This window comes from Phragmites australis, chromosome 7 (assembly GCF_958298935.1).
Source record: "Phragmites australis chromosome 7, lpPhrAust1.1, whole genome shotgun sequence".
In the NCBI taxonomy this organism is placed as follows: Eukaryota; Viridiplantae; Streptophyta; class Magnoliopsida; order Poales; family Poaceae; genus Phragmites; species Phragmites australis.
Genome location: NC_084927.1, coordinates 1,514,296 through 1,539,331, shown reverse-complemented (window position 1 = coordinate 1,539,331; position 25,036 = coordinate 1,514,296). Strand labels below are relative to the sequence as shown.

General features: G+C 45.1%; 2 protein-coding genes and 1 non-coding gene across 4 annotated transcripts; all 3 read left to right on the top strand.

The window, feature by feature from the left end:
- The first annotated feature begins 2,295 nt into the window (after positions 1-2,295).
- On the top strand, positions 2,296-7,893 carry LOC133923844 (magnesium-chelatase subunit ChlH, chloroplastic). Its single transcript, XM_062369120.1, has 4 exons — positions 2,296-3,924; positions 4,050-4,132; positions 4,905-6,707; positions 6,842-7,893. The coding sequence occupies exons 1-4, from the start codon at positions 2,520-2,522 to the stop codon at positions 7,694-7,696; spliced, it is 4,146 nt and encodes a 1,381-aa protein (XP_062225104.1). The 5' UTR covers positions 2,296-2,519; the 3' UTR covers positions 7,697-7,893.
- A 141-nt stretch (positions 7,894-8,034) lies between these two features.
- On the top strand, positions 8,035-14,413 carry LOC133923845 (uncharacterized). Of its 2 annotated transcripts, XM_062369121.1 has the most exons (13): positions 8,035-8,923; positions 9,015-9,142; positions 9,860-9,980; positions 10,089-10,170; positions 10,264-10,334; positions 10,992-11,033; positions 11,181-11,305; positions 12,014-12,107; positions 12,645-12,907; positions 12,987-13,092; positions 13,174-13,279; positions 13,529-13,615; positions 14,021-14,413. In XM_062369121.1, exons 1-13 carry the CDS (start codon positions 8,805-8,807, stop codon positions 14,126-14,128), a joined length of 1,452 nt encoding a protein of 483 aa, XP_062225105.1. In that variant the 5' UTR covers positions 8,035-8,804; the 3' UTR covers positions 14,129-14,413. The 2 variants fall into 2 exon arrangements, with proteins under 2 accessions (XP_062225105.1, XP_062225106.1); XM_062369122.1 differs by lacking the exon at positions 10,992-11,033.
- Positions 14,414-17,182: 2,769 nt separating this feature from the next.
- On the top strand, positions 17,183-17,321 carry LOC133925675 (small nucleolar RNA Z247). The gene has a single exon (XR_009910949.1). It is a non-coding gene; the product is annotated as a small nucleolar RNA Z247 (small nucleolar RNA).
- Positions 17,322-25,036: the final 7,715 nt, after the last annotated feature.

Genomic DNA, 25,036 nt, shown 5'->3' with positions numbered 1-25,036 from the left:
GTGGTGACCTTGTCCATGCTGTAGGTGTGGTTACCTCTGGGATTCTCTTCATTTCTTCATGTTTTGGCTAAGTCACAATTACACATGAATGCACAATCAAACACGATAATTAAATAGTATAATTCAGAAAAATAATGTTTCACAAGAACTAATGTATCAGCTCAACACACAACCTTTGGTTCCATTCAGTTCAGGGAAATGATGAGTTTAACTAAAGCATCTAACATGGAAAATAGTTAGGAGTGTAAGTGGTACCGGTTAGACACATAGGCTACACATCAACTTGTACAATAGGAATGCAATAATAATGGATTAAACCATTATCAATACATCTTTGAATGCCTCTCTACTCTAACCCTCAAAGAGGAATGCTTTAGGTTAAACAGCTCCTTTGGGTTATGTGGATTTATTGCACCATATACCCTCAAGTGGTACATTGTATCTCTGTATGGTGAAAAAAACACATGACGAACATCATAGTCAGTATTTGCTAAGTAAATTTACCCATCAATTAAACTAAGAAACCAATCAATAATTAGGTAAGACACACTAATTTAGGTGACTGTTAATACAACTATTACCTTGAGGTACCCTGAGGCCATCATCTCTCTTAAGGGCATCAACTAGGATGAGGACATCATGTGTTGACTCCTCTCACCTGGCAAGCACATATGCAAATCTTAGATCAAAATCTACAGTAGCTAGGACATTTTGTGCAGTGTTATGCTTCCTTTCATGGAAAGCAGCTTTGCACCCTTTGGGGACTATAGCTAAGACATGTGTGACATCAATTGTACTTGTACAGTCCTACAATATTTAGAAAAAGAGTTTTTGATTGGATTGGTATGATGGTGCTGCTACTGTGCTACATGAAATATTGCAGATGCAAGACGAGTAGAACAATTGCATGATTGCAGCACCCAAAGGATGCGCCTCCCGGTGCCAATACAACATCATGGACCATGAACTATGCTCAGATAATAATAATAAAAAGCATCAACATTTGCCATGTGCAGTTAAAAAAATAACGTAATCATCATGGACCATGACCTAGAGCTCAGAAATTAGCATTATGAATCCATATTTTCATTAATTTTATTTATGCACAAGGGAGCACCAAACAAAAGCAAAGAATAGAAGCATCTCACAGATTAAAAATGAACCAAACACAAGCAAATATAAGCAAATATGCATAAGACAAATCAAAACAAATAAAGACAGGATAGAGGATGAAGGTACATCCATGAGTAAGAGGAGGGAAAGAGGAATAGGAGGAGGGCATCGGGTACTCCAAATCTACCAGTCTGTGAAGAGGACGAGCCCCAGAGGAGAAATCCCCTCCAACAACCACCGGACCACAAGCTCCCTCCAATGAGCACTAGGCAGGCAAGCATCGGTTGAAGAAAGGCAAGATCTCACACACCAATTGGACGTAGTGAGAACAAGAGGGAGAGCTCAGGACCGAGACAACACAAATTATAGGAAGGGGTAACCCTAACGCGCCGTCTGGCTAGGGTTATGCGAGCACGGGGATTGCCTTGCACAATTTGGGCCACCCGCATGGGCCAAGTCGCATATGTGAAGTATGGCTCCTCATGGATAGGATTTTTTGATGTGCCTAGTGGGACTGGACAAAGGGATGCATTTTGCATTGCCTGGGCCTGGCTACATGGGCTATGCAAGGAACCAAACACATGATCGTGCACCCAGCAAGCCCCAACCAAACACAGAGTCTCGGAAGGAAGCATGCCTAAGTTTATTTGTGGCGGGCTTAGGCATAACAAGACAGGAGCAAGGTAGTACCAGCCTTTTTGCGTAGCAGAGAACCGCCGCGTCCACCACTGGTCATGCTCAGCCGAAGTCGACCGAGATCCACAAACCAAAACCGGCCAAAATGGAAGAGAGACGACAGAGTTAATTTGTCCGGTTGCCTCACGGACGCATCTGTGATCTGCCGCTGCCGAGCCCAGCAATCTCCCTCCACGTCCACGAACCGGAAAAAAGCAAGGCGAGCCCCACAAATATCGCACGGCCGGCCCAAGCGAAATCGAATCTGCCCTCGACTGGGGAAGAAGGGAACGGAGCTGCGGCTGTGGCCGGCGCCACGCGCAGGGCGCCAACAGCGACCGCTGCTTATCCGCGCCCTCATCGCCTCCCTCCGGCCGCGCGTGCCCAGGAAATCCCTCGCGGCCAATCACAGCGCGACCCCCACCGATCGCGATCTCCCTTTCCAGTCCCCCCCTCCCCCTGCCCCACCCCCACCAGCCATTGCCAACGTGTCCCGGCTTCCGCCACCAAATCCTCCTCCCTTCCCTTCCCTTCCCTATACATTCGCCGCTCGTCCTCTCCTCGAGGACACTGACAACCTATGCATTCGCGGCTCGCACGCCGCCCTGCTTGCTTCCCCTGTTTCGAGAAGCGCCGCCAGCTAGAGGAATCGAGCCACCTCACCCCGTTTTGTTTATTCTAGTCTAGTTTTCTACTGACTTGCTCCTCGAGGGTCGTATTTGTAAGTAAAGATGTCGTCTTTAGTGTCCACTCCATTCGCTACGGCCACCGGGGCGGCGCAGAAGCTCTGTGCGCCCGTGCCGCTCCACTCCTTCCTGCTCAGCCGCCGCCAGTTCGCCGCCACGCGGGGCCGCGGCGCCACGATACGGTGCGCGGTGGCCGGCGGGAACGGGCTGTTCACGCAGACCAACCCCGACGTGCGCCGGGTGGTGCCGCCCGAGCAGCGCGGGCTCCCCCGGGTCAAGGTGGTCTACGTCGTCCTGGAGGCGCAGTACCAGTCCTCGGTCACCGCGGCCGTGCAGCAGCTCAACGCCGACCCGCGCCGCGCCGCCGCCTTCGAGGTCGTGGGCTACCTCGTCGAGGAGCTCCGGGACGAGGACACATACCGCGCCTTCTGCGCCGACCTCGCCGACGCCAATGTCTTCATCGGCTCCCTCATCTTCGTCGAGGAGCTGGCGCTTAAGGTGAAGGCCGCCGTCGAGAAGGAGCGCGACAGGATGGACGCCGTGCTCGTCTTCCCGTCCATGCCGGAGGTCATGCGCCTCAACAAGCTCGGCTCCTTCAGCATGTCGCAGCTGGGGCAGTCCAAGAGCCCCTTCTTCCAGCTCTTCAAGCGCAACAAGAACTCCTCCGGCAGCTTCGCAGACAGCATGCTCAAGCTCGTGCGGACGCTGCCCAAGGTGCTCAAGTACCTGCCCTCCGACAAGGCGCAGGACGCGCGCCTCTACATCCTCAGCCTCCAGTTCTGGCTCGGCGGGTCGCCGGACAACCTCCAGAACTTCCTCAAGATGATCGCCGGCTCCTACGTGCCCGCGCTCAAGGGCGCCGGCATCAAGTACGACGACCCCGTGCTCTACCTCGACGCCGGTATCTGGCACCCGCTCGCGCCCACCATGTACGAAGACGTCAAGGAGTACCTCAACTGGTACGGCACGCGCCGGGACGCCAACGACAAGCTCAAGGACCCCAACGCGCCGATCATCGGCCTCGTCCTGCAGAGGAGCCACATTGTCACCGGGGACGACGGTCACTACGTGGCCGTCATCATGGAGCTGGAGGCCATGGGTGCCAAGGTCATACCCATCTTCGCCGGCGGCCTCGACTTCTCCGGACCCACTCAGCGGTACCTGGTCGATTCCATCACCGGCAAGCCGTTCGTTAACGCGGTGGTGTCGCTGACCGGGTTCGCGCTCGTCGGCGGACCGGCGAGGCAGGACCACCCCAGGGCGATCGCCGCGCTGCAGAAGCTGGACGTGCCGTACATCGTCGCGCTCCCGCTCGTGTTCCAGACCACGGAGGAGTGGCTGAACAGCACCTTGGGGCTTCACCCCATCCAGGTCGCGCTGCAGGTCGCGCTCCCGGAGCTCGATGGCGGGATGGAACCCATCGTGTTCGCCGGCCGGGACCCGAGGACAGGCAAGTCTGCCACTTCTCTCGTTAATTCCTCTTGCTCTGATCCCCTTTGTTTGCTTATTTCTGGCACACCTGTATGTACTTGAAGCAGAGTTGTAAATGTGTGTTTTTTCTTGTGTTTGATGCAGGGAAATCGCATGCATTGCACAAGAGGGTGGAGCAGCTCTGCACTAGAGCAATCAGATGGGCAAAACTCAAGAGGAAAACTAAGGTACTCATATCTTAATTTCACAAAGTTACTCTGTATATTATTAGTAATACTGCACAAATTGCAAATTCTAATATAGAGATCAAGGGCACGGTAAATGTTACAACCGATGATTCTGCCCTTCTTCTCTTCTTGGAGTACATCTGGGCTGCAAAAAAAAAAAAAAAAAAAAAAAAAACTTATAGATTACATGTTAATTAATGTACTAGCTCAGCTACTTCACTGTCAATCTGACAACTGGACCTGAGGAATTTCTTATACGTACCTATGCCACTCTAGGTTACATGTTAATTAACTAACAGGGATAATGCCGATGCCATAAGCCATCTATGATATGGCAGTTTTCAGATTGACAGTGAAGTAGTTGAGCTGAAAACAGGAACTGAAGAATGTCTTGTACATACCAGTGCCACAAGCCTGCTATGACAATTCCAGGTTAAATAACTGACCAAAAACCCTCCCTGATGGATGCCCGTGTCATCTCATGACAGAAGATTATTGAAGGATAATAACAGATGACATGCTTTAATTTAGCTGCCACCTGACTGAATTTCAATTCCTTGTAATGAAGTAATAGGTAGTGTAAGGACAGAATTCAATACTTCGGGTGCAGAATTCTAAATTCCAATGACATGGCCTGTTTTTTCTTTTAACGAAAGCTTTGCACTTTCATGACAAGTTACTCATGGGTGAAAAATATTGATACTGAGTTATTAATCCCTGTATGCATAAGTTTCCAAGTTAACTTTTTTTTGTCTGTCACTGTTTTCTTCAGGAAGAGAAGAAATTGGCAATCACTGTTTTCAGCTTCCCACCAGACAAGGGCAACGTTGGGAGTGCAGCATATCTGAATGTGTTCGACTCCATCTACTCTGTCCTCAAAGATCTCAAGAATGACGGCTACAACATCGAGGATCTTCCAGACACGCCTGAAGCCCTAATCGAGGAGGTGATCCATGACAAGGAAGCCCAGTTCAACAGCCCCAACCTCAATGTTGCTTACCGCATGAACGTGCGTGAGTACCAGGCACTCACTTCCTATGCCTCCTTGCTCGAGGAGAACTGGGGCAAGCCACCTGGGCACCTCAATTCTGATGGCGAGAACCTCCTTGTCTATGGGAAGCAGTATGGCAATGTCTTCATCGGTGTGCAGCCCACTTTTGGGTATGAAGGTGACCCGATGCGGCTTCTGTTCTCAAAGTCTGCCAGCCCTCACCATGGCTTTGCAGCATACTACACTTTTGTTGAGAAGATCTTCCAGGCAGATGCTGTTCTGCACTTCGGCACACACGGGTCCCTCGAGTTCATGCCGGGCAAACAGGTCGGGATGAGTGATACATGCTTTCCTGACAGTCTCATTGGCAACATCCCCAACATCTACTACTATGCAGCAAACAACCCATCAGAGGCCACGGTTGCCAAGCGCCGAAGCTATGCAAACACCATCAGCTACCTGACACCACCGGCTGAGAATGCCGGTCTCTACAAGGGGCTCAAGCAGCTGTCAGAGCTCATCTCCTCCTACCAGTCTCTCAAGGACACAGGGCGTGGCCCGCAGATTGTGAGCTCAATCATCAGCACCGCAAAGCAGTGTAACCTCGACAAGGACGTTCCATTGCCCGAGGAAGGCGTGGAGCTCCCACCAAAAGAGCGTGACCTTATTGTTGGAAAGGTGTACGCCAAGATCATGGAGATAGAGTCACGGCTCCTGCCGTGTGGTCTGCATGTGATTGGTGAGCCACCAAGTGCCATCGAAGCTGTGGCCACATTGGTGAACATAGCTGCTCTTGACCGCCCAGAGGACAACATATTCTCACTGCCCAGCATACTTGCTGAGACAGTGGGAAGGAACATTGAAGATGTGTACAGGGGAAGTGACAAGGGCATACTGGCTGATGTTGAGCTTCTGAGGCAGATAACTGAAGCTTCACGTGGTGCCATCACTGCCTTTGTTGAGAAGACCACAAACAGCAAGGGGCAAGTTGTCGATGTCGCTAACAAGCTGAGTACCATTCTTGGTTTTGGTCTCTCAGAACCATGGGTGCAGTACTTGTCCAAGACCAAGTTCCTCAGGGCAGATAGGGAGAAGTTGAGGGTCTTGTTTGCATTCCTGGGGGAGTGCTTGAAGCTGATTGTGGCAGACAATGAGCTGGGCAGCTTGAAGCTTGCCCTCGACGGAAGCTATGTTGAACCTGGCCCCGGTGGCGATCCAATCCGTAACCCAAAGGTTCTCCCAACAGGGAAGAACATCCATGCTCTTGACCCGCAGTCGATCCCGACTACGGCTGCCTTGAAGAGTGCCAAGATTGTTGTAGAACGTCTGCTGGAGAGGCAAAAGGTTGACAATGGCGGCAAGTATCCTGAGACAGTTGCACTTGTCTTGTGGGGCACTGATAACATCAAGACCTACGGTGAGTCATTGGCCCAGGTGCTGTGGATGATTGGTGTCCGGCCAGTCACTGACACCTTCGGCCGTGTCAACCGTGTGGAGCCTGTCAGCCTTGAGGAGCTTGGACGTCCCAGGATCGATGTCGTCGTCAATTGCTCGGGTGTCTTCAGGGATCTTTTCATCAACCAGGTATGATTTGAATATCCCACTACCTTTGATTCTTTGCACAGACTTCATTTGCATAGACAAGAATAAATCCATTGCTGAAGAATGGAATGATGTACTGCTACTTATGGAACAACGTGTTCTGAATTCTGATGCAGATGAACCTGTTGGACCGGGCCGTGAAGATGGTCGCTGAACTGGATGAGCCAGCAGAGATGAACTATGTGCGCAAGCATGCCCAGGAGCAGGCAGAGGAGCTAGGTGTCTCACTAAGAGAGGCAGCAACAAGGGTGTTCTCAAATGCATCAGGCTCTTACTCATCGAATGTGAACTTGGCAGTGGAGAATGCATCATGGACCGACGAGAAGCAGCTCCAGGACATGTACCTGAGCCGCAAGTCTTTTGCATTTGACAGCGATGCTCCTGGGGCCGGCATGAAAGAGAAGCGCAAGGCGTTCGAGCTTGCTCTGGCAACAGCAGATGCCACATTCCAGAACCTCGACTCGTCGGAGATCTCACTCACAGATGTGAGCCACTACTTCGACTCGGACCCAACAAAACTGGTGCAAGGGCTGCGCAAGGATGGACGGGCTCCTTCCTCGTACATAGCAGACACAACCACAGCAAATGCCCAGGTGAGGACACTGTCGGAGACGGTGCGTCTTGATGCGAGGACCAAGCTACTGAACCCCAAGTGGTACGAGGGGATGATGAAGAGTGGCTACGAGGGAGTTCGAGAGATTGAGAAGCGGCTCACAAATACCGTTGGATGGAGTGCAACATCTGGACAAGTTGACAACTGGGTTTATGAGGAGGCAAACTCCACATTCATCGAAGATGAGGCCATGAGGAAGAGGCTCATGGAGACCAACCCCAATTCATTCAGGAAGCTGGTTCAAACCTTCCTAGAAGCCAGTGGCAGAGGCTACTGGGAGACATCAGAGGAGAACTTGGAAAAGCTCAGGGAGCTCTACTCAGAGGTTGAAGACAAAATTGAGGGAATAGACCGGTAAATCGATTCGACCCATCAGTTCCGGCATTCAGCAAAGAAGGAAGGAACTCTTCTGTCTCATTGAATTGAGACTTGTGCATGTGTGTGATTTATAAAAAAGTTGTAACATGTAATGCTACAGGTGGATACAATGTTTAACAAATTAAAAGGGTGGTCATGATTGGAAAAGGGAAGCATCAGTTGAAGTTCTTTTGTTTAGAGAGTTTATTTGTTCTCACTTCATTCACACAACAATTGTCGAAACCTGGTAACAAAAGATGGAGTATATATCTGCCTCAACTTGACCTGGTAAACTGAATTTCCTCCATGCTATTCTTTTCTTGATTGTACATCATCAACATTGGGTTGTTTCTGGTTGCGCTGGTCGTTCAGATCTTCACATGAGCCTAGAAAATGCATGGGAGATGTTTTTTGTGCTAGAATGTTTGCCAATGTTAATCTGCAGCTTGCTTCTCAGCCAGCCATGCTAGCTTGTGATGGAATGGAACCAGAGTCGATCAGCTTTCTGTTCTGATATATCCAGTCGATCAGCTGTGTTGGATTGGATTTTCAATCCCAGCTCCATCCTTTCAAGATAATAGCATGGAGTAACCTGTGTGTTATTCTACACGCTTATCTATCTTGCTGACATGCACAGCTTTGTTGTTTATCTCCAGCTTCGTTCTGACATGGCTTTAGGTTGTAAGGTATGTTATAGATTTAAAAAAAAGTTGGATGAAATGCTGCATAAGTACACGCAAGGATGAAATGCTGCAACATTATTATCAGATACAGTACTATCCGAAACAGATATTGAACAAACTGAAGCTACACTAATTTGTTTCAAGTTCTGAAATGAAATGGCTGGAGGAAAAGCAGAGAAGCAGAAAACTTGTTCGCTATTGGATCACAAATCAGGCCGATAGGGAGTCTGGGCGGGTGACTGGATCCGAATCAGGATCCGATAGGGAGTCTGGGCGGGTGACCGGATCCGAATCTGGATCCGATAGGGAAGTGATCGGATCCGAATCAGGATTCAGCGGACCTTATCTTAAGTTGTAGTGGGACCCGACCCGCTTGTTAAACCCTCCCTTGCTCGTTCCCCTCCAACTCCCACATCTTCCCATCTAATGGAGCCGCCGCCGCCGCCGCCGCCGGCGATTCCCCGGGAGGCGTGGGAGGGCTGCAGCGTCCTCCTAGACATCAACGACGGCGACCGCCTCGCCTTCTTCCGCCTCAGCCCCGCGGCGTCAGTGCCCTCTCCTCCCCAACTTCTCTACTACTGCGAAGCCCCACTAGATCCACTAACGCGTCTCCTCCTCTCTGTGATGTGGTCGCAGGACGGTGAAGATCGGGAACAAGACCTGCTCGCTGCAGCCGCTCGTGGGCCGCCCCTTCGGCTCCCTTTTCCGCGTCGGCGCCGACGGACTCGTCCCCTGCGCCGCCGCTGACGCCCCATCACTTCGCGGTAAGGACCATCTAACTAAACCTTGAGAAAAGTTCGACTTGTAATTCAAACTCTTTTTTACACTTCAAATTTGAGCTCCCGGTTTGATATTTGGATCTTTCAACTCAAGCTTCAATTTTAAGTTTGCAACTTTCAACTCAACAATGATAGAAAAATGTTATTGCTCACTAGTTAGTTAACCATTGAACCTTCCCTAGATAGCAAATGCCTCTCGAGTGGCTCGGTGGTGATCTTTTTTCGGAGTTCAATTTTTTTTTATTAATATATAAGCAATGACTGAATCACGATAACATCCACAAATTGCCTTCCTCAAAAGGGAAACCAACCCAGGTAGTACAGAAAGTTTGGTGCTTTCTGGCTTTGCTTAGAATTTGAACTGAATCCTAAGAATTTGGGTCCGTCCCTCCTTTCAAAACAGGGCCTTAGTGCAGGGAGCTACCTGCAATGCGGCCATGCCTTTAACTCTCCCTGCAGCATTAGGATTTGGGCCAAATGTACAAATCACTTAAGCTTGATCTCTTTCTGTTTTTCTAAGGACAAATTGCTTTTTAATACACATCCTACTGCAAGGATTCTTATCGTTAAGATTTGACAATATCTAACAAATGCCCCCTTTTTCCTCTCTTTCTCTCTCTCTCTCTCTCATCGATATACTTCAGTAACTTTACACTAATTGATTTTCGTAACAATGACTCCCATTCATCATCATTCATCTAGATAATAGCACACGAGATGGTGCTGATGGCCAAGTGCAGGATGAAACCAGGGACAATAGGTCCCTGGTTGATAATAATACAGCTCAAAATTTATCTAGCGATGACATAGAGGCAATGAAGAGGTGAGGTTTTATCATTTTTGACTTACATTTCAGCATCCTATGCTTTGTTCTCTCTGTTCTCTATGATTTCACATCTAAATTTACATGCAATTTGATTTACCAAAATAGGGACGGTGCAAGTGGCGACGAGATTGTGGAAGCTTTGATAGCAAATAGCTCCACATTTAGAAAGAAGACTGTATTTTCACAAGTTAGTACAATAACTTGCAAACTGTATTTTTCTTTAATTCGTGAAGTTTGAAGAATTTTGAGGATTTATTTAATTAAATCATTTCAATTACAGGAGAAATACAAGTTAAAGAAACAAAAGAAATATGCACCTAAAGTTCTTTTGCGACGCCCCTCTACCCGAAGGTACCTTTTTGTACAATATGAAAATATGCCAAGTCCTTTTGGTGATGTATACTGTCAATTCGCATTACTGTGCTACTGTCATGTATTCATGTGTATAACCAGATATATTAACATTTATGCTTTAGATACTTTCTCAACGTTTTCTTCAACAAATAAGGTAACATGGTGATTTTTTGTGCTACTATTAATACAACCAGTTCTGTGCTATGAATTCAAATATGTCATGGAACATGTTGAATAGAGAGAGAGAGTGTGGGTAGAAACTAGAGAGGGGATAGTACTTTCAGTTTCTGCTCTTTGACATCTGGTAACCGTTGTTCTGAATTTTATTTAGTATCTTCCATTTGACTGAAAGTAATGATATGGGGTTCTTGGTGCATAATAACTTGTGGCAGGGTAAACATTGCAATGCAATGTACTTGTTAGGAAGGGGAACGGTCGAAGGGAGTCCTACCAGACCTCCCAGCTTTCCATATTTTGTTATGAAACTTTGCACTTCCAAAAGTTTACCAGCTTTTTTGTAACAATTCTTTAGCTTGTATGTTGCAAAGTGCATGACTCCTTATATATTGAATTGCCAGAGGTTATGCAGTTTAAAATTTTTGTTTGATGTATCTAGAGGGCGGGCATAATTTTATGATCCTTTTCATGTTGCAGCATTTGTGAGACATATTTCAAGAAAAGTCCTGTTCGAATAGGGTAAATATTTTTCTTTCTTCATTGGCGACTATTGTTTTAGTCTTGTCGTCATATTCAAATTTCAGGGGTTTTGTTGGGGTTTGATGTGTACATAACTTGATTGCAACTCATTTACTTTGTGCTGTTTTTTTTTTCTGTGGTTCCTAGGTTTATGCGAGTTGACACACTGTCTCTCTTGTTGTCTATGGCAAATATTGGTCCATATTCAGATGTGCTTGTGGTTGATATGGTTGGAGGTTTAGTTGTTGGAGCTGTTGCTGAGCGCTTAGGAGGTAAACTATGTTTATCTGTATCTTTACCACAGTAATACCATTGGATTAACCTAAATTGGATACTATTGAGTTGAATACAGTCAGCTATATCGGCTATATGCAGAAATGTTAGCGAGATTTATGCTACTCCTTCAAATACATCTAGTGCACATGTCGCGTACTATCTCCATGATCCTATTCTCGTGGCTGGTCTCCAGCTTAGATAGCTTATGGTTGGTTAGGAGTTAGTTAAGTATGGTGTGCTCCTATACATGTACAAATACCCTTGCGATCGATGCATCATTTTGTTGGATCTCAAACCCCGTTCACTAAACGTTTCACTTTTTTTTTTCCTCAAAATACACTATTATTTAGTGAGTTATATTTGACAAGAACTCAACACATTTTTCGGCTCAACTCGCTATATGGTAGTGTAATTTATGCTTATGTGGTATGAGCAATTAGCCAATAACAAATGCTTTGGTATGTGATCCTTAATTTGGGCACATCATACTGCTTGTTGCCACAGATTGCAAGCGATATTCACTAATTATGTTAAGTTACAGGTACCTGCCAAGTGCCAACTTCAGGCATTCGTCAAATTTCTAGATGTTAAACTACAAATGTTTTTTTTTTTGTGTGTTTTCTTGGCATACCCATTACAGTGCATCTTTTATGTGAATTCATAGAATCTCTCTTCACAATATCTGTTGTGCATTACATTTACAGGTACAGGATATGTTTGCAGCACATATCTTAGTAAAGCACCCAGCTCCATAGACATTATAAGAATGTACAATTTGAGTAGTGACATGGCCAGCAGGTACTTCTCTTTTGGCACAATATGGCTTTTCATTACAGAGAAGAGTGGTAATAAATTAGAGATTTTTTAGAATAACTGGGTTATGACAAAGTGAACTTGTAATCAATTTAATAGCATTTTTCCATCTGAAGTCCAACCATTTGTTATTCAGAACACATGAAATAAATATTTGGACACTGTAGAGTTGTAAAGTTGGACCTTTCACTATTACTCTATTGGGATAATTTATGCACAAACTATTTTGTTCATTGAATTGAGTCTTGTTAGATTGTATGAATTCATAAAACAATGTGATATAGGGTACATTTGCAATCTAACTGGTTATTTGAGAACTCATGTATCACCATCCAATTTTATATAATCATTCACTTTTTCTTGGTCAACACTGCCATAGTGCCATGTAAGAAACATTATTATATTGTTGTTTGAAATTATAGAGATATGTATGAAGCATTTGAAATTATAACCTAGGTTGCATCCAATTTGTAAGTCAAGCTATACTGTGTCTGAAAATACTATGATAAACTTTCCATTCAGGATTGTTCAGGCGCCACTTAGTGACCTATGCTCATTGCAAAATCCTGGCAATACCCCTTCTGTTGCCAATGGTGGCACTCAGGGGGAGGTGATCGAACCTATTGTAGTATCAGCTGAGGATACACAGTTATCTCTGGCACAACAAGGTGACACAGCAGTATCAGATGAGAAGCCACCATTATCGGCAGAACAACCAATTGATATGGAGATCTCTGAGCCTTCATTGGATGAGCATCTTGTTCAGGACGAAAATTCGTCTTTAGGTAAGTAGTTGATGAAGCTAAGATAAGAAATTTCTAATGAAGTTAAGGTTTGATCTCCTGATGCCATGTTAATCTGTAGATTGCAAAGGCAATGATGGTAGGTCAATAGCATCCAAATCACTTAAACCCGGAAAGACACCATCACCAGAGAAGATGGAATATTGGAAAGAACATGGCTTTAGCAGGTAACACAAGTTATAGAAGAAAGCCATTCCGCTATTGTAGCACATGTTCTCATTAACATGGTGGCTTTCTTCTTAATGCAGCTTGATTGTTGCTTCCCCGGACTATGAGGTTGAAAGTTTGGTTGCTGATCTGCTTCCACTATTGTCGTATTCAGCTCCATTTGCTATCTATCATCGGAATCTTCAGGTAAATATTCCTTGACTTGGATACAGATCATGCCAGTTTCAAAACTTTGGTTTGTTGCATTTGTGCCTAGAGTTTGTACTATCTAGAATCCATATTGAAGTTCCTGCAAAGCATAATAGATATCATCGTTTTACCTGAAATTATTAAGTATTAACTTATGTGGCAAATTTGTTTCGTCCTCATTTATGTTTCCTCTTCAATGTACTTTCCGTTGTTACTTATAGCTTGTTGTCTCATATCTACATGCAGCCTCTTGCGACTTGCATGCATAGCTTGCAAGGATCAAAAATGGCTATTGGATTGCAGATTTCTGAACCCTGGCTTCGTGAATACCAGGTCAGTACATTGGCAATGAGGAAGTTAAATCAGAAATAGCTGTACTTCTGTGTTTTAGAGTTTCATAATCATTGTGCTTAAATGGTGCATTTGAAGGCTGAATTTTCTTTGCATTCTGTAGTAACTGCTGAGATGTATGATGAGTGCTTAATATGCTATAGGCAAATAGTAGTAAATTTTTTGTTGGCTATTATTATCATCGGAATTATTACCTTGACATACCACTTAGAATCAATGATTAGTGGTTACTTGTGCATCTGTCATTTTTTTTGTAATTTCCCCACAGGATGGTCTATGTTTGCAACAGTTGCAAAAGATAGGAAGAATACAGCACTGTTACTTGTAATTTAATTTAATGTGTCGCCAACATTTACAAAATTATGGTATTCCTTTTATCCAACACAGGTCCTTCCATCACGCACTCATCCACACATGCAAATGGACGCATTTGGTGGTTATATTTTGAGCGGCATAAGGATACACAATACAGATTGTGTAATACAGAACAAGTGAGTGATCAATAAGGCTTCCGTCCATTGAGGAAAAGGAAAGCCACCATTTTATATTTTTATGCTAGCTTAAAAGGGACAAAATTTGTAGTCCATAGAGCAGTCAACTTGCATGTTGAAATCAATATGTGCGATCAGATACAAACTGCGATGCTTACAGAGAGCATCTGGGAGTATAAGGAAATGAGCATTGCTATTTAGATATGCACCAAACATGTGTACCTTGTATCATTATGTGTTGTATCTTTAGAGAATTCAAACTAAACATGTTCTTTTTATTTGACTACAAGATTCGAGAAGAGGCATAGCTTGGTGATTGTAACAATCGTAGCGTACCTTCTTGCAAGAAGTACTTAATTGGTTCAAGCTGACAGATTAAGTAAACATAGTTATTTGTTAAAACTGCAATGAAAGATATGCAAATTCTACACGTTCATACAATTGACAGTAGATCAGATGCTGTTTTGTCCAGTGCAAATTGTTATCATAAACCCATTGGGCAAATAAATAAGATCCCAGTTCAGTTTGGCGCCAATATATATAAACCATAAAGCATTTAACGTTTTGCCACTCTTAAGAAGTGGTAATTTTTGTTCTTAGTCAACATGATTCACCCACCTTATAAGAGTGGTAAATTGTTAAATACTCCTCACCGTCCAGCCGGGCACCGTGTATTAACAATAGGTGGTGCTGTCGTGACCAAGTAAAGGTACCGAACCTGCTGTCGAACAGCAGCAGTGGAAGCAACGGCGGAGCAGCAGTGGAAGCAACGGCGGAACAGCGGGGTAAGGAGAACACAGTGATTCCATCCAGCAATCCATAGCCACCAACACCAATGACCCTACACCAACCAAATCTAAGCAGACATCACAATAACCTAATTAACCCACAAATTGAACAAATATACCCGGATTGATTACATGCAACATCTAGCATACACGCTTAACCATGCAGAATCAAATTCTCCTAGGCATTATAGTAAGCTAATCAACCAAATACACATCCCCATTATTGAAAGATAGAAAGAGTTTGAGTTGGTTGTACGTGAGATATGCCTGATGTGGTATAGATAGAATAGAATAGCACTGAATCCTGATTGTATACGACATCCTTGCTGGTTACTATTCACTATCCTGCACAGTTGTTGCCGTGTATATGAAAGCCGGCACCATGGAGAGTGCGGCAAATTCCAAACCCTCTGATACATCTCACATGGTACCGGAGCCTCTTCTTCCCTAATCCATGTCTACCCAATCCTCTACAGCCTCAGCCATGGTGTTGCTTACCACTGCCGCCAACACCTTGACATCGGTGGACTATTGTCGGTTCCTTCCTATGGCCACCTAATCAACATCAAGCTGACTGGTGACAATTACCTGCTTTGGAAGGCTGAGATCATTCCTCTGCTCCGAGGACAACAACTACTCAGTTTAGTCAAGGGAACCAACATCGCGCCCAACAAGATGGTGACAAGATCCAAATCCATAAAGCATTTAACTTTTTGCCATTCTCAAGAAGTGGTACTTTTTGTTCTTAGTGAGTCAAGATGATAAATCTGATGCCACCCACCTTATAAGAGTGGCAAATTGTTAAATATTCCTCACCACCCAGCCGGGCACCGTGTATTAACAATGGGTGGCGCTGTCGTGGCCAAGTAAAGGTACCGGACCTGCTGTCGAACAGCAGCAGTGGAAGCAACGGCGGAGCAGCAGTTGACACCGGCGAAGCAGAGGGGCAGACGTAGCTAGGGTGGTACGACGCGCTCGCTATGGTGAGCTGGCGAAACTTGGGCTTCGGCGGACTTTGCGGTGGGGGACCGGCGCAGGTGATGTGGCCCTCCCTTGCCATCCCTACCTAAGACCATGGAACAACCGGAGACGCAGGAGGAGCAAATCCGACAACAGCTGGTCTCAGCAATTGAGCTGCGGATGGATGTTTCCTGCACGCTCCATTGAAACAAACAAAGAGAGAACCAAGAACCGAAATATGGCAAAAGCAACCAGCACCAGACTACCACTGAACCTAATTAAGAATATAATGTAGGCATTGTATAGTTCAGAAATACAGCGGGGTAAGGAGAACACATAGTGATTCCATCCAGCAATCCACAACCACCAACACCAATGACCCTACACCAACCAAATCTAAGCAGACATCACAATAACCTAATTAACCCACGAATTGAGCAAATATTCCCAGATTGATTACACGCAACAGCTAGCATACACGCTTAACTACGTAGAATCAAATTCTCCTAGGCATTATCGTAAGCTAATCAACCAAATACACATCCCCACTGTTGAAAGATAGAAAGAGTTTGAGTTGGTTGTACGTGAGATATGCCTGATGTGGCAGTTGATGTATAGATAGAATAGAATAGCATTGAGTCCTGATTGTATACGGCATCCTTGCTAGTTACTATTCATTGTCCTGCACGGTTGTTGCCATGTATATGTATATATGAAGGCCAGCACCATGGAGAGTGCGGCAAATTCCAAACCCTCTGATACTTCTCACATGGTACCAGAGCCACTTCTTCCCTAATCCATGTCTACCCAATCCTCTACAACCTCAGCCATGGTGTCGCTTACCGCTGCCGCCAACACCTTGACATCGGTGGACTACTGCCGGTTCCTTCCTATGGCCACCTAATCAACATCAAGTTGACTGGTGACAATTACCTGCTTTGGAAGGCTGAGATCATTCCTCTGCTCCGAGGGCAAAAGCTACTCGGTTTTGTCAAGGGAAGCAACATCACGCCCAACAAGATGGTGACAAGATCCAAATCCACTATACAATAGCTGGCTCCAACAGGATCAGATGGTCTTCAGTACTGTGCTTGCATCTCTCTCTCTATTGAAGTTTTTGACCAAGTTATCTTCACGAGTTTTGCCGCCCAGGTGTGGGCGGCTCTTGAGGGGATGTTCTCATCCCAGTCTTGTGCCAAGATCATGCAACTTCGGAAGCAACTTGCCACCATCCAGAAGGACCTCACCATGATGGTCTACTTCGACAAGGTGCAATCGTTGGCGGAAGCTTTAGTAGCCGATGTGGCCATCCTGTGAAAGAAGATGAGATTGTCATCTATATGTTTACTAGTCTAGAATCTGTTTATGATCCACTTGTAACTGCTATTATGACAAGATCGGATCCCATCAGGCTCACAAATTTGTACTCACAAATGCTCAGCTTTGAGATGAGGTAGAGCAAAATAATTCAGTGTACTAGATCGGTGGATCCTCACAAATTTGTACTCACAAATTTGTTTCTAAACCAAAAATCTTATGATCGAGTTGGGATAGCATGGTATAACGTCTAGATAACACATCTGCAATGACATTGTCTTTACCTTTCTTGTGTTTAATGATATAAGAAAATGACTCTATAAATTCAACCCATTTAGCATGACGTTTGTTCAGTTTGGCTTGGCTTCTAATATGTTTCAAAGCTTCATGATCAGAATGAATAATAAACTCCTTGGGCCAAAGATAATGTTGCCATGTTTCTAAAACTCGCACTAAAGCATACAACTCCTTATTATAAGTCGAATAATTAAGAGATGGCCCATTCAATTTCTCACTAAAATAAGCAACGGGTTTACCTCCTTGTAGTAGCACTCCTCCAATTCCAATGCCGCTAGCATCACATTCTAACTCAAAAGTCTTACTAAAGTCCAGAAGTTGGAGTAGAGGTGCATGCGTAAGCTTATCTTTCAGCGTATTAAAAGCTTGTTCTTGTGCTAGCCCCCATTGGAATGGAACGCCCTTCTTTGTCAACTCATTGAGTGGGGCAGCAATGGTGCTGAAATCTCTCACAAAATGCCAATAGAACCCTGCAAGGCCAGGAAAGCTTCTCACCTGTGTGATAGTCCCAGGGGTCGGCCAGCTCTTAATGGCTTCAATTTTAGCTTCATCCACTTCAATTCCCTGTAGAGTAACAACATAGCCAAGAAAAGCAACTCTATTCGTGCAAAAGGTGCACTTGTCAAGGTTAGCAAACAAACGTGCCTCTCTCAAAGCAGTAAAAATAGCACGTAGATGATCAATGTGTTCTTCATGTGACTTGCTATAGATCAAAATATCATCAAAGTACACCACCACAAATCTTCCTATGAAAGCACGTAAAACCTCATTCATCAATCTCATGAAAGTGCTAGGTGCATTAGTTAAACCAAAAGACATCAGTAACCACTCATATAGACCGAACTTAGTTTTGAAAGCAGTTTTCCATTCATCTCCTAATTTCATTCTTATTTGGTGGTAACCACTACGCAAGTCAATTTTCGTGAAAATAATAGAACCACTCAACTCATCAAGCATGTCGTCTAGCCTAGGAATAGGGTGACGATACCTTATTGTGATATTATTAATTGCTCTACAATCAACACACATGCGCCATGTACCATCTTTCTTAGGAACCAAAAGAACAGGAATAACACAAGGACTAAGGCTCTCTCGTACGTACCCACGGTCCAAAAGGTCTTGGACTTGTCGCTGAATTTCCTTAGTCTCCTCCGGATTGGTCCTATATGCAACGTGGTTTGGCAAAGTTGCTCCCGGGATCAAATCCATTTGGTGCCCTATCCCTCTCAATGGTGGCAGCCCCGGGGGTATCTCAGCTGGAAAGACATCCTTATACTCCTGCAAAAGGTTAGTGACAGCAGCAGGCAAAGAGCTAGGTATATCATCAATTGAAAATAAAATCTCTTTGCATACCAAAGCATAGCACAAAGTATCATTATCTTGAATTTCAGCAAGGTCAGATTTAGTAGCAAGCATAACACCACCCTTTAACTTAATGCCTTCGGACCTAGGTGTGTTCTTCTCTTTCCTAGGTGGGAAAACAGATTGAGCTACTTGCTGATTTTCAGATTCCAAAACACGTTCTTTCTTTTCTTTTTCAGCTAGCGCTTTATCACATTGCACAATTTTAGCAGGTGTCAAAGGAAGCAAAGAGATTTTCTTTCCCTTGTGCATGAGAGAGTATTTATTACTTCTGCCATGGTGTGTAGCATCGGTATCAAATTCCCAAGGACGGCCTAACAAAAGTGAACATGCTTGCATAGGCACTACATCAAAATCAGCATAGTCATGGTAGGAACCAATAGAAAAATGTACTCTCGCAGATTGTGTTACCTTAACGTTACCGCTGTTATTGAACCACTGAATGTAGTATGGATGAGGATGTGCACCTGTGGACAAGGAAAGATTCTTCACAAGATCGGAGCTCAAGAGGTTGTTGCAACTCCCGCCATCAATTATGGTACGAACATGTGCATCTTTGACAATGAGGAATGTCTGGAATAAATTATGGCGTTGTAGCTGCTCTGCTTGCCCCATTTGAGAACTCAAAACTCGCTTCACAAAGAAGGTGCGTGCTGCATAACTCTCCGTGGCAGCGGCACCACTAATCTCCTCCCCCTCACTATCCATGTCATGATCGGCTGCAAGATTAGCTTCAAATGCATATTCTTCCTCGACATCACTATGACTAACATATCCACCATCTGCTGTTGCGGAATATGGTCGCTGGCTTGGGCAATCCTTCATGATGTGGCCAATGCCTTGGCAGCGACGGCACACAATGCCCGTTGTACGACTCGTGGTAGTTGCACCTGAAGAAGAGCCTGGCATTGGATCCTGCGAAACAGTAGATTTGCTCACCTCACGTGATGGTTGTGGTGCTCCTGCTGTACGCGCCCGAGTGTTGGAGGAGGGGGCAGCAGATCGTGTAGATGTAGAAGGGAATGTTGTTGCTTGTCCCGGTGGTACTCGTGAAGTAGATGTACTCCCAAAATTGTTCCGCAATTTCTGCACCTGTTGTCGACCCTGCAGTTCTTTTTCTGCCAAGATAGCAAAATGGAACAACCTATTGGTAGTATTGTAATCTTTATAATCAACAAGGTCCTGAATTTCACGTCTCAACCCGGAGTAAAAACGAATCATGGTATCCTCATCATCCTCTTGTATACTACAACGAAGCATAGCAATTTGAAGCTCTTGATAGTAATCATGCACAGATTTAGAATCTTGATTTAAGCGCTGCAATTTCTTTTTCAATTCACGTGTATAATCAGGAGGAATAAATCTATTGCGCATGGCACGCTTTAGTCTAGACCATGATTCAGGTTCTAAGCCACTAGAAACTAAACCATTCCACCAAATAATAGCATAATTCGTGAACTCACAAGTGGCTAGTATAACTCTATGCATTTCAGGAACCATATGAGAACTATACTTTTGATCAACCGTCATTTCCCAATTCAAATAAGCATCAGCATCATATGCACCATCAAAAGGAGGTATTGAAAACTTAATCTTAGAATAAGGATCATCGCGACCGTTGCGATTAACATTATTACCTCCATTACCTTGACGACGTTGTTGTTGATCACAACGTAATTGTTCAGCACGAGGACGTTGCTCAGCACGCGCATCTTGCCCAACAAAAACCTCACCATCTTCTTGGTCACCATTATTAGTATCATCATCATGTGAATGTTCATCATCCTGTGGTGGCTGTCGCAACTCAAGGTCGTTGACTCGCATGACGAGGTTAGCAATGCTTGTTCTAATGTCTGTCAATAGTCTAGTATGATCCTGCAAGGCTTTGTTGAGTTCTTCCTTGGACACACAATCCTTAAAATCCGACAGAGAGCCATCACCTGACATGGTTAGTAGAAAATAAAGGACAACACAATATTATCCCTATCAACTACTAGGTGGTGGAAGGTGGAATCACACACACTCAAGCATCTTACCACGCTCTTACAAATGTTCTTACCAACGCAGCAAGGAGGAACAACCGGTGACAAGTCTGGAAGCGTGGGATGATTGCAAGAGTGAACCTATTCGGATCAAAGGAGGTGGAGCTTGTAAGGCACAATATGGTAGCAAGGATTAGCAATAACTGTAATCAGATGAGCAAAGCTAAATAAGTGTTCAAAGTATGAATCACAGTTGCTGGTCTATCACGTGTCCCTAGTCCTAGCACAACAGCTAAAACAAAGCTAAAAAGGATGATCAGAGAAAGACACAACTAACAGCACAATTATCTGGGTGTTCTCTATGTGCTCCTCTTTTTTTGTCTTTTAGCACTAGTAGGAATCACGAATTTTTTTTTCATATTTTTCTGATATTTTTTTCTCAACTAGGAGCACACAAGAAACAACCACAGAAATTTTCAGCTCAAACGGATGCAAGATGTGGCCTATAGAAAATCAAGCACATTCTTTGAAAAGCGTGTGGAAACTTCGCGGCTCGAATACTCAATCTTCCGAGCCGAATTTAGGAAAGAATTTTCGGCGGAACCCGGAGAAGCGGGGGAGCAACGGATATAACTTTTTCTGTAGATATCCGTGAAAAAAAAATTTGCCTGATTCCGAGTCCGTATGAGAAAGTTATGGCCGTTTTACTGAACCCCTGTCAAGTTAGGGTTTTTTTCAAGGCACCTCTTGCAGAAATTGATCTCTTTAAGGTATTGCAAGCAATAGGATCGCGAGATGAACAAGGAGGGCAGCGGTGGCAGGGCAATTGATATAAGGCGGCTTGCGACCTATCTAGGGTTGGCGTGGCAGAAAGTAACACAAGGCGGCTCGCGGTGGCAAATCGAGTAATGTGGTGGCTCGACTTGTTGGTAGGGATGGTGGCAATGGGATAGCGGCGTGATCAAAATAGCACGGAGCGTTGACTAAAGACCAAGAACACGACTCTAAAACCAGCAACAAGACTCGACCACGGACACAAACTCAACAACGAGCAACTGAAAACAAAAATTGCAAAGGCACAAAGGGTTCTAGGGCAACGGAAATTGACGGAATTTTTTTAGCTTTTTCTGGACTCTAGGCAAATGAAAAACAGACTAATCTAAAGGGGAAAAACGAAATTACCTAACAGGCAACCTGAAAATCTGATACCAGTTGATGAGTAATGTTGGTCTGATCTTTCGATAGGTAGCGATAAGTTGGTACGTGGAGAACTCGACATCGATGATCCAAAGACTTCGATCCGAACAGATCGTCTCCCTTGCAATCACTACACCACAGCTCCATTGGTTATCAACCGTGTCGCGCGGTTGACCTCGCCAAGAAGGCTCAATCCCTGCTAGCGTACCGAAAACACAAGCAGGAACATAGAAGATGCAATCTGAAATATTGTGAATAGAATTCAAGCACTAGAAGTCGGGGTTCCACAAACACTTGCGGCGGCCTAGTCGGTCCGGAACAAGAGCGAAAATCTCACAATCTGTGTGTAGATCAATATCTAAGCAAAACCCAACCCTATTTAGGGCGGCGGCTACTGTATATAAAAGACTAGGGTCGTCCAAGGACCCCTGGACGCGTCCCTAATGGACTCCAACACATTACACGGCCCAACGGCCCAAAAGATGGTGGCGCAGCACCCTGACAGATTCTGGATGTCCACTTGTTTCGATGATTCCTGTTGACTCAGAAAGAATTTGGACATAGGACCAGTCCCGTTGGAAAGCTTATCTCCTTAGCTTTCCAACCATGTGTAGAACGTCAAAAACGGAGTCCGTATGCGTCCTGGGCGACGATTTTAGTGCAGGCTGGTCTTGGACTCCGAAACAGACTCGAACTTAATTGGACCTACACCTTGGCTTGGGCGCCCTTGCTGTTCTTCTCCCGTGTTCCTAAGTAACAATACATCACAATTATTTAGTAGCATCCCATCCTTATCAAAATATAAAGGAACACTAAGGAAAGAACTCACCTCATGATTTAGTTGACGTGCACGAGCTCATGTCAATAGATCTATTGTTGGAGGAATACTCGCTGTGTGTGTATCCGAAAGAGTGATGTCCTCATCACAAGCTTCAGGAAACCGACAAGGCTAAAAAGAAGAAGTAGGTTGAGACACTGAACATCATGTCAGTGACTCATGATAAGGACTTTAAGTCCTATTGATTTCCCGACAAGAGTAAGAAACCCTCATCGGAAGAGGACATGAACAGAAAGTGGTGTCCTATCCATAGATCTGATATGCATGACTTGGCCACCTGCTGCATCATGCTAAAACAGGTGGAGAGGAATCTAGATCCCAACAACGTGATGAAGAAGACGAAGATATGCTGTTTCAGAGTAGTGAGCGTACCATCAACCATATGTTTGGGGGATCTGCCACCTATGGGTCAAAGCGACTGTACAAGCGCGTCAAGCGAGAAGTCTGCGCCATAACACCTTCCATATCGAAAGTCCTCAAGTGGTCAGACATCCCAATCCATTTCGATCAAACCAATTGTCCCGACTCAATTAGTCATCCTAGTCGTTGTCTGATCGTGGTTGAGCCTACCATCAACAACTGCAAGGTAACAGAGTTCTTATCGATGGTGGAAGTTCCTTAAACATTTTGTTTCTTTGTAATTTGGATGCAATGTAGGTTCTTAGATCAAATATCAAGCCGGTGAAGCATGCTTTTCATGGTATAATACCAGGCTCTTAGACTAAACCTATCGGCCAAGTCTCGCTCCCCGTTACTTTCAGGACCTCCAAGAATTTCCGAACAGAGAAAATCCTAATCGACGTGGCTGATTTTGAGACAGCATATAATGCCATTCTCGGTTGGCCAACCCTGGCCAAGTATAAGACTGGCGTTTATTACGCATACCAATATGTGAAGTTGCCAGGGCCAAAGGGAATTATTGTAGTATGCGGAGATAAGCGTATGGCTCTGAAGTGCGACAAGAAAGGCCTTGAACTAGTCAAGCAGTTGCCATTGTATGACGTTAATTCTATACAAAAGCAACCTAAGCACTCCAGACCCAAGATAACTCCGACACCTAATGATGACAAGAAGACAATTCCATCAGACCCAGCAGAGCCATCCAAGTGCATTCGGATAGGCTCTATGCTAGATCCAAAATAGGAATTCGAGCTTGTCACCCTTCTCTAGGCAGACACAGATGTGTTTGTATGGCAACCATTTGATATGTCTGGAATCTCTTGAGAGGTGATCGAACACAAGCTAGCTATTCGGCCTGGTTCAGAACCCATTCGGCAAAAACTCCATCGTTTTGCTAGTGACCGCTGAGAAGCAATTTAGGAAGAAATAAGCAAGATCCTGAATACAGGTTTGTATGACCCTAAGTGGTTGGCTAATTCCGTCATGGTGAAGAAAGCCACTCCTGAGAATCGACTAGTTGGTTGACTCAACTTCTGAGCGTGAGTTGCTAAGTTTCCTCAAAATATACTCGTCGTAGAGATGATTTGACAGGGTGCTGTAGTAGAGGTGAGGTGTTGCTCGCTCACCTCATCCAACGGTGGAGGGAAGGTGGTAGTGGAAGGAGAGAGAGGCGACCCGGAGGAGGGAGAGAGAGGGTCGCATGTACCCTGGACTGATCGGTGTTCGTGGGCTGGAAGGAGGCTTTGGTCTTGGACCCCCGGTCATCCACCCGTTGGCATAGGTCGGTCGGTGAGCCGAGCTCACGCACAGACCCGGGGCGAGGTCGTCCATGCAAGGAGGTGAACTAAAATTGATCGGACGTGGCGTGTGATCAACTTGCAGGGACTCAGGTTGATGATGAGTCTTTGCACCCAAAAGAGATGAGGATGGTTTTGACCGGGTTCGTTCTGGGATCCGCCTGTTAGCGGCAGTGACTTTGGGCTGGGCTGAGGGAGCGCCACAGCTGTGATGCAGGGAAGACAAGAGTGGTCAAAGGCTGGGAGGCGCTACAGTGATGGGCTTGGGCAACTGGCGAGGAGGCGTCACAGTGCAACTCTAGTATAATTACTTATGGTTGATTACAACAAGCAACACACTAACACTTGGGTTTGAGTCTCTTTCTTGGTGGAAAGATAGCTCATCTTAGCTTTTTCTTAACTAAGAGATACAAAAGGTTGCTTGTTATCTCGTGCCAAGTAGAGATATGAACAAATACGATTGAGCTACATATC

Coding starts and splice junctions, on each gene's coding strand:
- LOC133923844 (XM_062369120.1), top strand. CDS start 2,520: ATGTCGTCTTTAGTGTCCACTCCATTCGCTACGGCCACCGGGGCGGCG. Junction 3,925..4,049: donor CGGCCGGGACCCGAGGACAG/GCAAGTCTGCCA, acceptor TGTTTGATGCAG/GGAAATCGCATGCATTGCAC. Junction 6,708..6,841: donor GGGATCTTTTCATCAACCAG/GTATGATTTGAA, acceptor ATTCTGATGCAG/ATGAACCTGTTGGACCGGGC.
- LOC133923845 (XM_062369121.1), top strand. CDS start 8,805: ATGGAGCCGCCGCCGCCGCCGCCGCCGGCGATTCCCCGGGAGGCGTGG. Junction 9,981..10,088: donor GACATAGAGGCAATGAAGAG/GTGAGGTTTTAT, acceptor TTACCAAAATAG/GGACGGTGCAAGTGGCGACG. Junction 12,108..12,644: donor AGTAGTGACATGGCCAGCAG/GTACTTCTCTTT, acceptor CTTTCCATTCAG/GATTGTTCAGGCGCCACTTA.